Below are 16,025 nucleotides of genomic sequence, written 5' to 3'. Positions count from 1 at the left end.
TTACAGTTCCCATACGTTCGGATTCCAAAGCAGCGTTCAAATTTCGGGGCAAAATTTAATAAAAAGTTTGGATTCCAAGTTGTTCGAGTTCTAGGGCGTTCGGATTCTGAGGCATCACTGTACCACTCATTAGGAGCCTAACAATGCAGGCTTTTTGTACCTATTAATCTTTTCTTTTCCCCAATTTCACCCTGAAAGCCTTCTCTTTTTAAATCAAGAGTCAGTTCCCAGCAATAAAGAAATAAAATATATTCATTTTGTTTTACCTAATACGGGAATCTCATTCTTCTCATTCTCCTTTGTGTTCCTTTTAACATATCTCATCAACCAGTCAAAGATATGAACATCACAGTGAACCGATATGTCCACCTCCTCCCAGCGCTGGGCATCCACTGACAAATACTCAGCAAAGTACTTCATCTCTGATATCAAAAGGTCTCGTGGACATATAAAATCTTGTTTCAGATTCTTAGCTTCATCGCATACATGTATCACCATGTTTGGCCTTAGGAAGAACAAAAATTAATACAGCTCATGCAGAGGTCTGGTGCAAGGGCAACAGCATTGGATCTGTTTAATGCTTTTATTTATTTCTTTTCTATCAGACAGGGTGACTGGGATTCGAACCAGCAACATTAGGATAGAAGACTGTAGATTTAACCAGTGTGCTACAGAGAAGGAACCTCTCACCCCACAAAGATGTTGACAGCTAGGCTCAATGATCACGATTACCTCAATATCACCTCTCCCCATGAATGAATGTATACGTACATATATGTGTGTGTGTGTGTGTGTATTATTCCTTAGGGAATTCTATGTAACTTACATTGCAGAATCTGTGCAAAATTTAACACTTCCTGCACAGAATCTACCTCAAGCTGAGAAAGTGGTTCAAATATAGCTCATATGCAGTTCTTCCAGTACTGTAGTCCTGTGCCATTCTCACAAGACCTTGAGAATAGCCCAGGATGTCAAGGACCACATTGATTGTATGTTGTAAAAGCCACATAGTACACGAAGGTCATGGCATCAGCTGGAATTGAGCCAAGGAGAGTTATAGCATCCTCATCAGCAGGGACCGACTCAGCAGGGTTGCATTACTTCCTTTCTTGTGACTCAGTTCTGAGTAAATTCTGGGACATGTAGCTCACCCCCTTTTGGGCTAGTGCCCCCTGCTGCCCAGTAGTATAATTGCAGCCTTAGTGAGTGAGAACCCCTTACTCCCTCACACTCCACAATAATTGTAACTTAATGAATGCAGATTTGGTCACCCTGATTTCTTTAAAAACTGCACCCATTATATTTGGCAAAACACCTAAAAAGCTAAAATTACTGAACATACTACCAAGTTTGTCTGTGAGGACTTATGAGAAATAAGGTGGTGGTCTTGCATGTACTACGAGAGACATTGCTTGCTTCAGTTCAGTTTAGATCCTTATTATCATAAGAAATAAAAAACAACCTTGGGAAAACCAGACTATTTGAGTATGTAGGGGACAATAAACTGTTTGCACTGGAGTCTGCAGGAAAGTATGAGGTGTGGACTTTTGCAGAATGTTTAATGTGAAAGTACACTCATACTTTCCCTCTGAAAACCATCACAGAGACAAAGCATCCACAGACATGTTTGCCTGCTCTCTCTGTAGATGCCTTTCCCCATTAAAAAAAAATTCTACATGTAGATTTGAAAAATGTAATGTACTTGTATGATTTTCTCCATCTACTTAAACATCCCCACGAACACCCTTCCCTACTGTGGATAGATATACACATATTATTGGTTACCATGTGTTCTTTTACATAGTTAAAAGTATAGGCAATTTTCAAAGATATTTACTCTGACAAAAGGCTGATAAAGTACAGACAGAGAAATTTATCTGGCAGTCACTGCCCTTACTGGAAGGCACTTAAAAGACTTAGGACTAGATTTTCAAAAAACTGCGTAAGAAACTGATGTCGCAATCCTTATAGTAGCGATTTTAAAAAAGCGAGTCATTCTCCAAAACACACTCATGCAAATGAGGTTGCAGAAAGTAAAGAAGACTCACTAAATTTGCATGTGGCCATCGCTAGTTATGATGGGAACATGCGCAGAATAAACGGAAATAAAACCCCCACAACACCACCAACTGACACACCTTCCCAGCAGCGGGTGGAGATGCCCAATGTCTCCTGCCACCAAACAACATCCCCCCCTCGGCAGTGGGAGAGGGCCTAAGGCTCTGATTGGCCCAGATGCCTAAGGCCCCACCCATAGGAGAGGCCTTAAATAACCTGGGCCAATCAGAGCCTCAGGCCCCTCCCTGGTGCATCCCAGTATGCACTAAGGAGGGAAAGGCCCACCATTTTGAAGATGTGGGCATGCTGGCCAGAGGGAGTAAGCATCCCTCTGAAATAGCCAGTCATCTGAAAATAAGGTGAGAGGGCGGGGGTCGTCAGGGCACTGGGGGGGGGGCTTTGTGATGGCAGGAGAGCATGGGCATCTCTCCCGCTGCCAAGGGGGGGGTTGGGAGGTGTGTCAGTTGGCAGCGGGAGACATTGGGCGTCTTTCCCGCTGTCAGGTGTGTGTCTCAGTTGGGCAGGAGATACTGGGCATCTCTCCCACAGTCGGGAAGGTGTGTCAGTTAACGGCGGGAGACACTGGGCATCTCTCCTGCTGGCGGTGGTATGTGCTGGTTGGCGGCGGAAGAAACTGGGCATCTCTCCCGCTACCAAAGGGGACTATAATACACGCACTCAAGAAGCGTGCTTTTACTACTCCCATCAAAAATAAAATAGATGACAATTTTCTAATTTTTTTTCATTAGCCACGGTCAAAACACACACCACAAGATGCACTTTTAACAGTGCTGTCACAGTACCGGCACCCCCGGACCAATCACTGATTTTTGTCATCAAAAGTTGATGCCACTCTTGGAGAATGGCTCGACGATTTTTAAGAATCCACTGGAGTGCTCATTTCAATATTGAAGAGCCCATTTTCATGGCAATGTCGGAGACTGCTAGAAAGCTCGCTAAAGACTGAGATAAGCCATTTTGTTAATCCACCACTAAAATGCATGCACACTAAACCATCTGGAAACCAGTTTAGCGACCCCGTTAAAGTTTTAAGAATCTGGGCCTTAATCACTTTGTCACTAGAAGACTAATGAGGCCAAAAGCCATTTTTACAGTATTAAAGTCCTCCAGCATTGTGAATTACAAAAAGCACTAAATTTTTGTAACTGCACTATAAGGTTGTTCAGAAAACCTGAAGTTGGAAAAACTATGGGCTCCTTTTATCAAGCTGCAGTAGGCGGTTAATGCGCGGAATACCGCGCATTCAACCGCCTGCCGCGCTAGTCGCTAACGCCTCCATTGACGAGGCGTTAATTTTTTAATGTGCCGCAGGGGTTAGCGCGTGATGAAATGTCAGACGCGCTATCCCCCGTAGCGCACCTTGATAAAAGGAGCCCTATGTGAATTGAAGTATTTCCCACGAATCTGATTGTGCTTGATCAGAAAATAATTTTTTAAAACCCATCCTGGGGTTGCTCAAAGCCACTAATTACATAATGCTCTGTTTTTCTTAAAATTTGCTTAATGGAGCACATTTCTTGCTATTATAACTTTAACTTTTATGTTTTCACACTCAGCAATGATACATTGAGAAAAAGACTTTTTTTTTTTTTGCAAAAAATCTTGAATTTTATTAAATGAAAAACGTTAACTAAAGTACTGGGGTTTGATGCAACTGTAGTACTGAGTTCTAAATCAGAGATTCTCAACCCAGTTCTTTGAACACACCCAGCCAGTCAGGTTTTCAGGATATCCACAATGAATATACAGTGGCGTAGTAAGGGGAGTTGGGAGCAGTCTGCCCCAGGTGCCATCTTGGCATGGCACTGGCACCTGTCCTCCTCCCTACCCCCCCACCACCACACGCATGCGCCTCTCACCTTTCCTTCCCTCATACCTCTAATGTTCCCCAACCTGCTGCTCACACCAGCATCAGCTCTTCCTCTGATGTCACTTCCTGGACCCATGCCATGAAGTGACATTAGAGGAAGAGCCGACACTGGCACGAGCAGTAGGTTGGGGGTTGCTGCTTGTGCCGGGACTGTTGAAGAGGTACGGGTGAAGAGAGGGGGCATGGGCGGGGAAGGAGCAGATGGGGTGGGGAGGATGTAGAAGAGGGTGGGGGAGGGGTGCTACCACCTCAGGTGCCTCTCACCTTCGCTATGCCACTGGGAATATATATGAGATAATGCATGCAAATTTATTTCCATTATATGCAGATCTCTCTCATGCATAGTCATTGTGGGTTTCCTGAAAACCTGACTGGCTAGACATGTCTTATGGACTGGATTGAGAACCCCTTTCTAAATTAAAAGAGAGATTTAAATGATTGGAGGGAGCTTGAGCAGAGAGCAATATTTTGAAAGCAAAGCTTGAGAAGTCGCTTAGAAGCCATTTTTGACCTGGTTTTCCACAGTGGTCTTGGCTAGTGGAATAAGGTAATAAATATGCAAAAGAAACAAGGAACAAAAACAAAACAAAAAAAAAACAAAGTCCAAAAATTGGGCATAAAACTGCAAACAGCAATTGAGGAAATATCCAAAAAAACAACTCACGTAGATGAGGAATTCTCCCAAATAAACATTATTAATATGAATCAACTTGTTCCGACATAGCTTATGTTTTGGCTCAGAAGAGCCTCCTCAGGGGAACTTATAGTATCGAGTAGTTGATAATCATTAATTATAGGAAGAAATTGCTGGTTCAGAACATCAATGAATAAAAACAAAAAGTATTGTTTGTATCTGCAAATCACAATTTGATGTCCCGCAGCAGCGATTTCTTCCTCAAATATCAATGACTCGATAGTTTAAGTTCCCCTGAGGAAGGCTCTTTTGAGCTAAACTAAACTAAACCTTAAGTTTATATACCGCATCCTCTCCACGGAAGTGGAGCTCGGCACGGTTTACAAGAACTTAAAATATAAGAAGAGAAAGGAAAAGGTTTAGATGAGCTTATATATAGAATGGAAGAGTAAGGGGGAAAATAGAATTACATGTTAGAGAAGAGCCAAGTTTTCAGTTGCTTGCAGAATAGTTGGAGAGAGCCCAGGTTCCACAACAGGATAGTAAGGTCATTCCAGAGACCTGTGATTTTGAAGAGAAGAGATTTTCCCAGTTTACCTGCATAGAGAATACCGCGTAGAGAGGGGAAGAATAGTTTATAGTTTGGGCGGGTATGGTGGAGTCAGGACTCGAGGGGTTAAAGGATAATGGGATTAGGGGAGGAAGGATGCCGTGAATGATCTTAAAAGCCAGGCAGGAGCATTTGAAATGGATTCTGGAAATCACTGGGAGCCAGTGAAGATTGGACAGGAGTGGGGAGACATGGTCAGATTTGCATTTTGCAAAGATCAACTTGGCTGCAGTATTCTGGATAAGCTGGAATCTTTGATGACTTTTTTTTGTTAGGCATAAGTAAATGGCATTGCAGTAGTCAAGTTTGGAGAGGATGATGGATTGGACGAGGATGGCGAAATGTTTTTGGCGAAAGTAGGATCTTACTTTCCTCAGCATGTGGAGGCTGAAAAAGCATGATTTTGCCAAGGAGTTGAGGTGGTCGTTGAGGGAGAGAGAAGAATCAATAGTGATGCCAAGGACCTTGCTTGAGAACTGAAGGTGCAGAGCATCGCCTGTGGGTAGTGTGAAGATGGTGAGTAGGTGTTCTAACTTTGGGCCGAGCCAGAGTAATTTTGTTTTTGATTCATTTAGTTTCATCTGTACCGAGTGGAGTCTCATTATGCAAGATGTAATGTTCTCGTGGAGGTTGGTGAGGTTCTGGTCTGTTTCAAGGATTGTTTCAAGGGGGAAAAGTTGGAGGAGCTTCAGGGAGGACAAGTAGATGTTAAAGAGAATAGGGGATAGGGGTGATCCCTGAAGGACACCGCAAGATGGTGTCCAAGGTACGGACATGGTGCCATTTGTGTTGACAGTGTAGGAGCGAGAGCGAAGGAAGTTTGAGAACCACTTTAGGACGGTGGAGTCAATTCCTATCTCAGAAAGTTGATAAAGAAGTATGTCGTGGTGGACGACATTGAAAGCTGCAGAGAATTGTAAAAGAACAGCAAATTTGTTACGAGAATGTAGTTGTTGAACCTTTGAAATTAGGGAAACTAGGAGGGACTCAGTGCTGAAGCCGGGTCTGAAGCCATGTTGGTAGGGGTGGAGAATGGAGAATCTTTCTAGGTAAGAAGAGAGTTGGGTAGCGACTATGGCCTCTAGCAGTTTAGTTAGGATAGGGATATTTGCTATGGGGCGGTAGTTCGATGGTAAGGAACGGTCAAGATCGGCTTTTTTCAGAAGAGGGGATAAGGCAATGTGTCCCATTTCTGTGGAGAACAGGCCTGATAGTAGAGCAGTATTTATAAGACTGGTAAGGGAGGAGATGGCCTGCGCAGGAATGTTTTCGTAAAGGTAGGATGGGAAAGGATCTAGGATGCATTTGCAAGATTTCAGTTTGAGACAAAGTTTAGAGATCTGGGGTTCGGATACGAGTTCGAAGGCAGTCCAGGATCTATCATCAGGGACAGGGTTGGAGTCATTGGGAGGCAGAGAATTGTAAGAGACAGCTGGGGGGAAAGAACTCCTTATGGTAGTAATCTTTTCGTTTAAAAATTTGGCTAGGTCATTTGCGGATGGGGGGGAAGGGGGAAAGGTGGAGTCGTTTTATGAGGTTAGGTTGCGCCAGATGTTGAACAATGTACTATTTTGGTTTTTTGATCTGGTGATTTTATCTCCATAGAAATTCTTCCTTGCTTTTTTTAATAGTGTTATAGAACTTGATATTGTCTCTCCAGGATTGTCTGTCAGAAGGGGATTTCAATTTTTTCCATTTACGCTCCAGGGCTCGACATTTCTGCTTCAATTCCCTATGGAATGGAAGATACCAGGGAGCCTTGCAGGAATAGGAGATAGGTTTAGTAGATAAAGGGGCAAGAGCACGGTAAGTGGTCCTGGAAAGGGTTACCCAATTGTACCAGTTGGAATCTGGTCGGTATGTTTAGGAAAAGGGGGAAGTTGGTTGAGAAATTGGGACCAGAACAATTCACTTGTGATTTTTTTTTGCGGTAGGTAATAGGGTTAGTGGCTCGGGGTGGAGTGTCAAGGTGAGACATGAAAATGGGAAGGCAGATGGAGCCTAGAAGGTGATCAGATCAGGGGTCACGTTCCCAACGGGCCTCTTCAGCAGAAGTTTTGCGTTCGGTCAGGTTGAGGAAGCTGATGATGTCTAGAGTATGCCTCTTATCGTGGGTAGGGGTGGGCGAAGGAGCAGTGAAGCCTAGGGAAGTGAGGAAGTCTTTGAAATCAGTTGCATCCTTGTTGGTGTTATTGTCTAGGTGAAAAATAGACCATGTCAGGTCAAGTTGATTCATATTAATAACGTTTATTTCAGTATCTCTCATACTGTGTGCCACAAGAGATTCCAGAATTTTACTTTATTTTTTAAAATTCCCTTCATAAGTATACACTAGAATAGATGACATGTACATCACATAAGCAAGAGTCTGTCAATGGTATGAGCGTCTGTGTGCTTAAGAGTACAACCACCCAGACAAGCATCATTTTTTGACGTGATTGGTCCATGAAAATAATTTTATTTTTATGTAATAGTTATTCTAACTGGAGCAACAAAGCAATCAAGGCTTTGTTACCATTTGGATCTTTGTGAACTTGGATTTTCAGCTCTGAAAAACTGAAAAAAAAAACCTGAAACACTGAAAAAAACAAAACAAAACAAGAGAATGACTGCAGATGGTGAATGATGAAAATGCATATTTTCTTGTTGACTTTCGAGCTGTGCTTTGAGTTAATCTATACTCAAAACAAGCACATCCATCATATTGATTAGCAATTCTATCTACTTTAGTTTCACTGTTGTTATAATTATCCATACATAGCTTAAAAAAAACTTTAAATAACTATCAAATTTAATTTGATGGTTTTGCAATTTTATAACTTCAATTATAATGTGCCATGGAAAAATCTGCTCCATTTAGTGTGCCGTGAAAAGCATTTGCTGTGTGTGCCGGAGCTAAAAAAAGGTTTGAGAAACACTGGTTTATTTGAAAGAATTCCTCATTTACATGAGTTATTTTTGTGGACATTTCTCCGGTTGTTGTTTGTAGTTCCATCTCCACTTTTTGGATTTAGTGGAATAAGGTGCCACTAAAATAAGCAGAAGATTGGGCACAAACTAGCCTAAACATAACGAAATATTCCACCCACTAGCACTAGTTGTAGTCTCTTACTCTTGGTCTTCATGAGTATTTTCTCTATTGCCAGAAACAATACTCTTCTCATTTTCAAATGACGACTTCCTTGTGGAAGTTGCACCAGGCTTTCCTAAGAAAGAACAAGCATAATGGGATCACAGAGTGCCAAATTATGCAATGTTAAAAATCATTCTGCAGATATTACATTACATTAGTGATTTCTATTCCGCCATTACCTTGCGGTTCAAGGCGGATTACACAAGAGTTGTCGTAAGCATTACATAAGAATTGTCGAGAACTTAAGGAGCAACATGTTGGGTAATAAGAAACATTTTAGATTAGATATGGATGGAGTGTGTGGTAGGTGGAGTTAGGGAAGGAACTGGTTGTGCTAAACAGGTTTTATGTATTTTTTGAAGAGTAGGGTTTTAGTTTCTTTTTTGAAGGTTTTGTAATCTGTGGTCGTAAATAGCAGATTGGTGCTTTGTCTGTCTAGTTTAGCTGCTTTGGTGGCCATTAGGTTGTCATATAGTTTTCCTCTTTTGACATTTTTGGTTGGTGGGTGTGTGAATAGTGAGTGGGTTCTCCTGTGCCTGATTGAGGTGGATTGGGTTAGTCGGTTGTTCCAATAGGTTGAGCTTTCTCCATTAATAGCTTTATATAGTAGGTAGTAGAATTTGAAGTGTACTCTTGCTTGTATTGGGAGCCAGTGTGAGTCGTGGTATGCTTTTGTGATGTGATCATATTTTTTAAATGGAGTAGATGAGTCTTAGGACTGTATTTTGTATTGTTTGTAATTGCTTTATCATGGTTGCTAGGCAGGGGAGGTATAGTATGCTGCAATAGTCTATTAGTCCAAGGATAAGAGATTGTACCAAAAGTTGGAATTGTTTCCTGTCGAAGAATTTTCGGATTTGTCTTAGGTTTCTCATAGTCACGAATGATGTTTTTATTACTTTGTTGATTTATGGTTGCATGGTACAGTTTTAGTGTGGGTACGATATGGATTTTATTACTAGATTTGTTAAGGTTGGAGTTTTGCTGTTTTCTAGGAGGATGAATTTTGTTTTGTCAAAGTTAAGTTTTAGTTTGTGATTTCGAGAGTTCTCTGTATTGTGCCTGTCATGGTGGATTCTGGGTAGTCGAAGGGGAGGAGAATGGTGATGTCATCTGCATAGCTGTATGAGGTTATGCCATGATTGTCTAGGTAGGAGCTGAGGGAGGCTATGTATATATTGAATAGTGTGGGAGAAAGAGGTGATCCCTGAGGAACTCCGCATGGTTCTGATTTTTCTTTATTTGTTTTAACCCTGTAGGTTCTGGAATGTAGTAAGCCTTTATTACAGTATTAGACCTCATTATTTTGCTCTTGGAGATTGTTTATTTGAACTTGTACTCTGAAAATTCAGTCTAGGTTATCTAAATCAGTGTTTCCCAAGTTGGTCCTGGAGTATCACCCACTGCCAGTTAGGTTTTCAAGATATCTGCAATAAATATGCACGAGTTTGAATTGCATACACGGCCTGCATTGTTTGAAAATCTCTTTTATGTATATTCATTGGGATTTTCTGAAAAGCTGATTAGCAAGGGGGTACTTCAGGACCAGCTTGGGAAACACTGATCTGAACTACTAACACAATTGTCTAATTTATACTCTGATTGTCTAGCTTTAGAGATCCATGAAGAATAGTTTGGCTTATATACAGTACTTAATATGGATACAAAGGCCCCCCCCCAACTCCTGCAATTCCACAGAAGAGACACAAAATCCAGACATTCCCAAAGAATTTCTCATTTCCCACAGGAGACTGAGGGCCAAACAGAATACCAGCAGTAGCACTGTGCTTTACAATGCATCCTACATCTCTCTTCCAGGCCAAACTACCATGTTTTGAACCATGTGGCTCAGAGTGCAACAGTCTGGCCAGGAGAAGAGGGGGAGCACATAGCCTGAGCTGTCACACTTCCAATGACCTCCTCTTGAGGTAGCCAAGGTAAGTGAGAAATGGCAACACACAAAGGAGAACTGGTCAAGAAGGAAGGAAAGGAGAGCTTGTCAAAGGGCATATGAGCAAATGAGAAGTGTGAAAGAAGGAAAGAAATAAGATTTTGCATGCAATATCTTTGTATTCATGTGCCCTGTTTATGTGGTGTGTTATTAAATGTATTTGAGCTTAATAAAGCAAAAATAAAAACCCAATTAACCTATTTAGCGAAATGCACTGGAGACGTCCAAAGCCCACCTAAGTCCCGCCTATCTGCTGCCCAAGATCTGCTCAAAAGTAGACCTGCTTTTCATTCGCCTACAATGTAGGCATTAGGTGGACACGATTGGGCACTCAGCGATATGTAAATCATTCAACAGATATCCACATCGAAGCCTCTCCCACACCATGCCTTTTTCCGATGGGCGTCCACGAAATTGTGAACACGTCTCGGAACTTATGTCCATATCCTTTGGACGTCCAAGCTCCAATTAACACTCGTTAAGACCCTTAAATTGCTTATTAACCATTTTATTTGGATGTCTAAGTCCCGCCTAACTATAGGCGGGACTTAGGTGTCCTTTACAGAATTTACTCCAAAGGGTCTGACAGTGGCTGATGTTCTATACATTCAGGACACTGTGGAACATCCTCTAAGATGGCCCGAGCAGGGGAAGGCTGACAAAGATGAGCAGCACTATCCCTCATGAACCCTTATAAGAGTGAGAAAAAATTTGCAACAACAGTCAAAGAGCCCTGAGCCTGTGGGGTCTCTGTGGAAAGCAAAGTAGGCATAGATAACTGTTTTTGAGCAATAGGGCTGTCAGAGCAGTAGGAGACAGTGGCCTTTTAGCTGCCTTTTTTAAAAGAAGAGAAGATAAAGGGTTACCTGCAGTATCCAGGTTAATCAGGGCTGAGGACTGCAAAGCATTAACAGTGACCACAGGAAACCTCTCTGCAGTTTTCTTTGAAGCAGCAGCAGGCGCAGGCTGTTTCTGCTGGCTTCACATAAACCGACAGGGGAGGTGTTTTGTTATCCTCCGGAGCTGTTTGCTTCTTTTTTACGCTGGCCACAGGTGCTGTCTTCTTCCTTTCAGTCAGCTGTGGCAGCGACAGGCTTCCCTCCCCCAGCAGTACCTGGCCTTGTCCCTGAGGGGGAGGGGCGGTTGGAGAGGAGTGTGGCATCGGGGATTTCTCCACGCCAGAGGCGCGAATTGCCATTGATGAGGCCGTTCTTTCCATAAGTAGAGATCTTCGTGGTCCTAGTGACCGCTGAGTCAATGAGGCTGCTGGCTGTTATGAAATTTAAAATACCAGCGATGTTACCTCAAACGGGAACTTGTCTAACAACTGTTATTTCTCTGAGAAGAAAAAGTAGCTATTCTTTAAAAGAGCTATTCTTTAAAAGTATTAAATCTAGTTAGTACTGTTTATATATATATATATTTTAACCTGACTGAAGAGGCAAGGAGAGGGGAGAGCTGTGACCTGAACTGGCACTGGTCAAAGAAAAAACTGACAGCTGAGGGGTGGAGCTCAAGAGGCAAGGTAACCCATACATGCTCAGTAAAAATAAATAAATACTGACTCTAGGGGAGAGCACTGGCACACAGGCTCAGTCAGAGGATTTCACCAGCAAGTGTGCCTGCATTTCCCCCGCTTGTCTCCAGAGAATCGGTATGTGCTATAAGTGATGAGACAAGGACAAATTCCTACAAAATGTGTGAGAAAGAAGTGTGCTACAAGAAACAGAGGCTGGAGTACTACTATATCGTGTGCATGAGAAACCTATGGTCCATGGCAAAAAAAAACACCATAAGGGAACAGCATCCATATGAAAGAGAAAACAGACTAAATATGAAAACATCTTGCATACAGAAATCAAAGCGCTACCAGTGCAAAGTGCAAAATGGTTGCAGTCTGAAAAACACCGCGGGAATGCTGACCTGAATAAAAAAGCTAAAGGTGTGACGTCAACACGCTGATCTTAACTAGTGTACGAGGCAGGAGTCAAAAAAAGAATATGGGGCATCTTTACATTTTTAATTTTTCGGATACCATCCGTGTTTTCTTACCTCTCAGAGCTTGGATATCCTTTGTTTATTATTATAATTAGAGCTTTGTTTGATATATATTCTTTGATTTATATTCTATACATCTTTCTTTCAGCTCACAATTGGTTGGATGCTTTTTAGCATATCTAAATCTTGTGGCAGAATTGGATCGGAATGTCTAATTTTGCACAATATTACCACTAATCTTAAACTTTCTTGCTATTCAACTTTAATTTATTTAGATTTCATATTTTAGTCACATCTTAATTTTTATCACCCTGATGGCATGCTCACCACTATCAATATTTCACACCATTTTATATGTTTCACTTGTATACTTACATATTCACTCAGTTTTTATACACTTATACTCCACATATTCACTCAGATTTTGCAATTGGCATGTTTACTATTATAAAATTACATTCATTAATATGATTTTACCTGTACACTTATACATTAAATATTCTCATAGGACCCCCAGAAGGTGGTTACGCATTACCGAAACATGGACCATGTTGGGTCCACACCAAAAATTTTTCTTATTGTGTGTTACATGGATTTACTAATTGATCTGCATCACTTTTATTTGTGAAGACTTTTATTAATAAACTTTTAGATCAAGATCATTGATTCTACGGTTTTGTTCCCCCTAGCTTCACTGAACTGGAGAAAAATCAGAATAGAAGAAAAAGTAGCCAAGAAGACCAGAAGCTTGTGAGAGACCATCCATCCACCTGCTGGGAGATAGAGAATACTGGCTTACCAGGAGACTTACCATTCTATATATGGGGGAGCTCAGCTTTTGTGTTCTCTGTCTCTGCCTGCTGATGGATGGACATAATCCACTTGTCTCTGGATTCATCTGCTGATGATGATTAGAAAGCAGCTTCTTATGTAAAAGTTTTTTTTAACAAGAAAACATACTTAAAAATAATTAACAGATACCTGCTATGGAAACTGTATTCTGTCCAACTGGAGGCAGTTCAAACTTTCCTTGGGTATCCAGCAGTGAGGATTTGATATAAGTTGCTAAGGACTCAATAGGAATCCCACCAACAGCCATTAATGGATTATACTTGTTGTCAAGAGGTGAAGTTCCATTGCTTTTCAATTCATCAAATCTTTTGGCACACTATCAAGGGTGAGAAAGTACAGACTACTTAAATAAAAAGAATTAAAAGACATATTCCTTTCTAGCTTAAAAAGTTGTCTTCTACACATCTGGTTGTGTGCTTCTATATTCTCATCTCTCTCAGGTCAATGTTTAAGCCCTAAAATCTGCAATTTTTTTTTTTTTTTAAACACTAGCCACATTGTTTAAATATTTTATGAACATTCAGTGTCTGTATCCTTAGAAGCAGCAATGCTGAATATACATACGGACTGCTGACATAGCTATACAGAGAGTGGCTTAATATTGTTGGGCTATCAAGAGGTAGGCAGAACACCCTTTCTCACTCCCAGTACTGTATAAAGCTGCTAAAATTTGACAAATGAGGGGATGTATGAAGGTGGTTTGAAAAGTTTGGTAAAGTTCCATGAGATGGCACCACAGTCCATTAAGTCAATAACTATTTTGTAGAGTTTGACAACAGCTATTTTTCCTAAGACATGAAAAAAGAGGAAACTCGCTGGACTAAGGGCTCCTTTTACTAAGGTGTGCTAGTCTTTTTAGCACACGCACAAAATTACTGCGCGCTAAACTGTGCGGTATGCTTCTAGAATAACGCCAGCTCAATGCTGGCGTTAAGGTTTAGCACACGGGGAAATTTAGTGCACGCTATTCCGTGCGTTAAGGCCCTAACACACCTTTGTAAAAGGAGCCCTAAGTGTATAGCCTTCGATGGAGACTACGTTCTTTAATTTCCTTTTTTATCAAACTTTTCAAACCACCCTCATATATTGTTAGTGATTGAACAAGTAATTTTATATACAGTTTTTGACATAAAACACTAATTTACAGGAGTAGGCTGGCTTAAAAAATTAGCCTTTTTTTCTCTTTCTTTTTTATACCCAGGAAAAGGCCTCAGATTCGGAGCATACGCGTAGTCCTATCATGGACTGAACAGTCAGCGTATTTTTACAGCTCCATACTCCAGTCATGGGCCAAAAAACCTGGATTTTATAATTTTTTAACTAGTTTTTTTAGAACTTTTTGCATAAATAAAACTTAGTGATGTAGCAAAACTTCAACATTACAAAATATAACTTATTTAGAATACACTGTTCTCTAAAAGAAACAACAGTTGACAATTGAAGTACTTATCTCAGATAATTTTCATTGTGACTTGAACGTCCTGTTAATGAGTTAGTGAACTGTCTGGATTGCCTATATAATGCCAGTACCAACGCGGCCAGCGTTTCGTGGACTATACATTAAATCCACTTCTTCAGGGCCAGTATCAAAAAGACATTAAGGCATCGGTGCATCACGGTGCAGTTCGGCACCAAACAAGCAAGACACCCCCCTTTTTCAAGTTAGAGGTTACCAGAAAGTTGAGAAAACGAGAAGGAGCTACCTGGAGGCGCAGTTACTTGTTTGGTGCCGAACTGCACCGTGATGCACAGATGCCTTAATGTCTTTTTGAAGAAGTGGATTTAATGTATAGTCCATGAAACGCTGGCCGCGTTGGTACAGGCATTATATAGGCAATCCAGACAGTTCACTAACTCATTAACAGGACGTTCAAGTCACAATGAAAATTATCTGAGATAAGTACTTCAACTGTCAACTGTTGTTTCTTTTTTTTTTTTTTTTTTTAATCTTTATTCCTTTTTATTTCTTTCAACAAGTGTACAATATTATTACAATTAATTCACATAACTCACTTGACATTCTTAAACAATATTATTATACATGTTTTAATACCCCCCATCCACCTCCCATCCCTTCCCATATCAACAAAATATTTCGTCCAAACTTATACATACTTATACATCCCTCTTTCATAATACAATTAATCTTACATTAAATCTGTCCCTCCCCCCACCCTTTCTTCCTCAAACTCTTTATTCATTTTATTATACAAAGTAATGCACAACAATATATATCTCATCATAGTACATATATCCCCTTATATTTCATAACAACATATTTCCAATAAATTTACCCTCTTTCCTTTTCTATTCATACCTATATACCATGTTTCTTATATCCATTAATCAGTTGAAATATACCGCTAGCTAATTAAATTATCCTATCCCCCCCACCCCACCCCATTTTTATAAATTATCCTCTAAGGAAAAAGAATAAATCTTAATCATTATAATAATTAATTAATGGCCTCCACACCTCTTGAAACCTTTTAAAATACCCCCTTTGTACTGCAAGAAATCTTTCCATCTTGTACATATGACAAACTGAGTTCCACCAGAAATTACAATTCAGTCTAGAACAGTCTTTCCAATTAGTTGTTATTTGCTGAATTCCCACACCAGTAAGAATCATCAATAATTTATTGTTTGCTGCAGATATTTGGCATTTGGCCCTCATACACATTCCAAAAACCACTGTGTCATAGGATAATGCCACATGACTCTCCATCAATATGTTGACTTGATCCCAGATTGATATCCAAAATGCCTGAATATATGGACAATAAAATAAAAGATGGTCTAAAGTTCCAACTTCAATTTTACAATGCCAGCATCTATTAGACTTAGAGCAATCTAATTTTTGTAATCTAGTAGGGGTCCAGAATGCTCTATGCAACA

The 16,025-nt window shown here is 40.6% G+C and overlaps 1 protein-coding gene across 5 annotated transcripts in view; it reads right to left on the bottom strand.

The window, feature by feature from the left end:
* KIAA1841 (KIAA1841 ortholog) overlaps window positions 1-16,025 on the bottom strand; it is a 148,567-nt gene that overhangs the window by 116,706 nt on the left and 15,836 nt on the right. For all 5 annotated transcript variants that reach the window (XR_004538813.1, XM_033938201.1, XM_033938204.1 and 2 more), the window contains exons 3-5: window positions 13,257-13,443; window positions 8,306-8,399; window positions 267-505 (exon numbers count right to left, since the gene is read on the bottom strand). Coding sequence is in view for 4 of the 5 variants with exons in the window: in XM_033938201.1 (XP_033794092.1) it covers window positions 267-505; window positions 8,306-8,399; window positions 13,257-13,443 (520 nt within the window). In the remaining variant the exon portion in view is untranslated. The remainder of the gene's footprint in view (window positions 1-266; window positions 506-8,305; window positions 8,400-13,256; window positions 13,444-16,025) is intronic.

Source organism: Geotrypetes seraphini, chromosome 3 (genome assembly GCF_902459505.1).
Source record: "Geotrypetes seraphini chromosome 3, aGeoSer1.1, whole genome shotgun sequence".
In the NCBI taxonomy this organism is placed as follows: domain Eukaryota; kingdom Metazoa; phylum Chordata; class Amphibia; order Gymnophiona; family Dermophiidae; genus Geotrypetes; species Geotrypetes seraphini.
The sequence above is the reverse complement of the archived record's forward strand: the minus strand, read 5'-3'. Positions and strand labels throughout refer to the sequence as shown.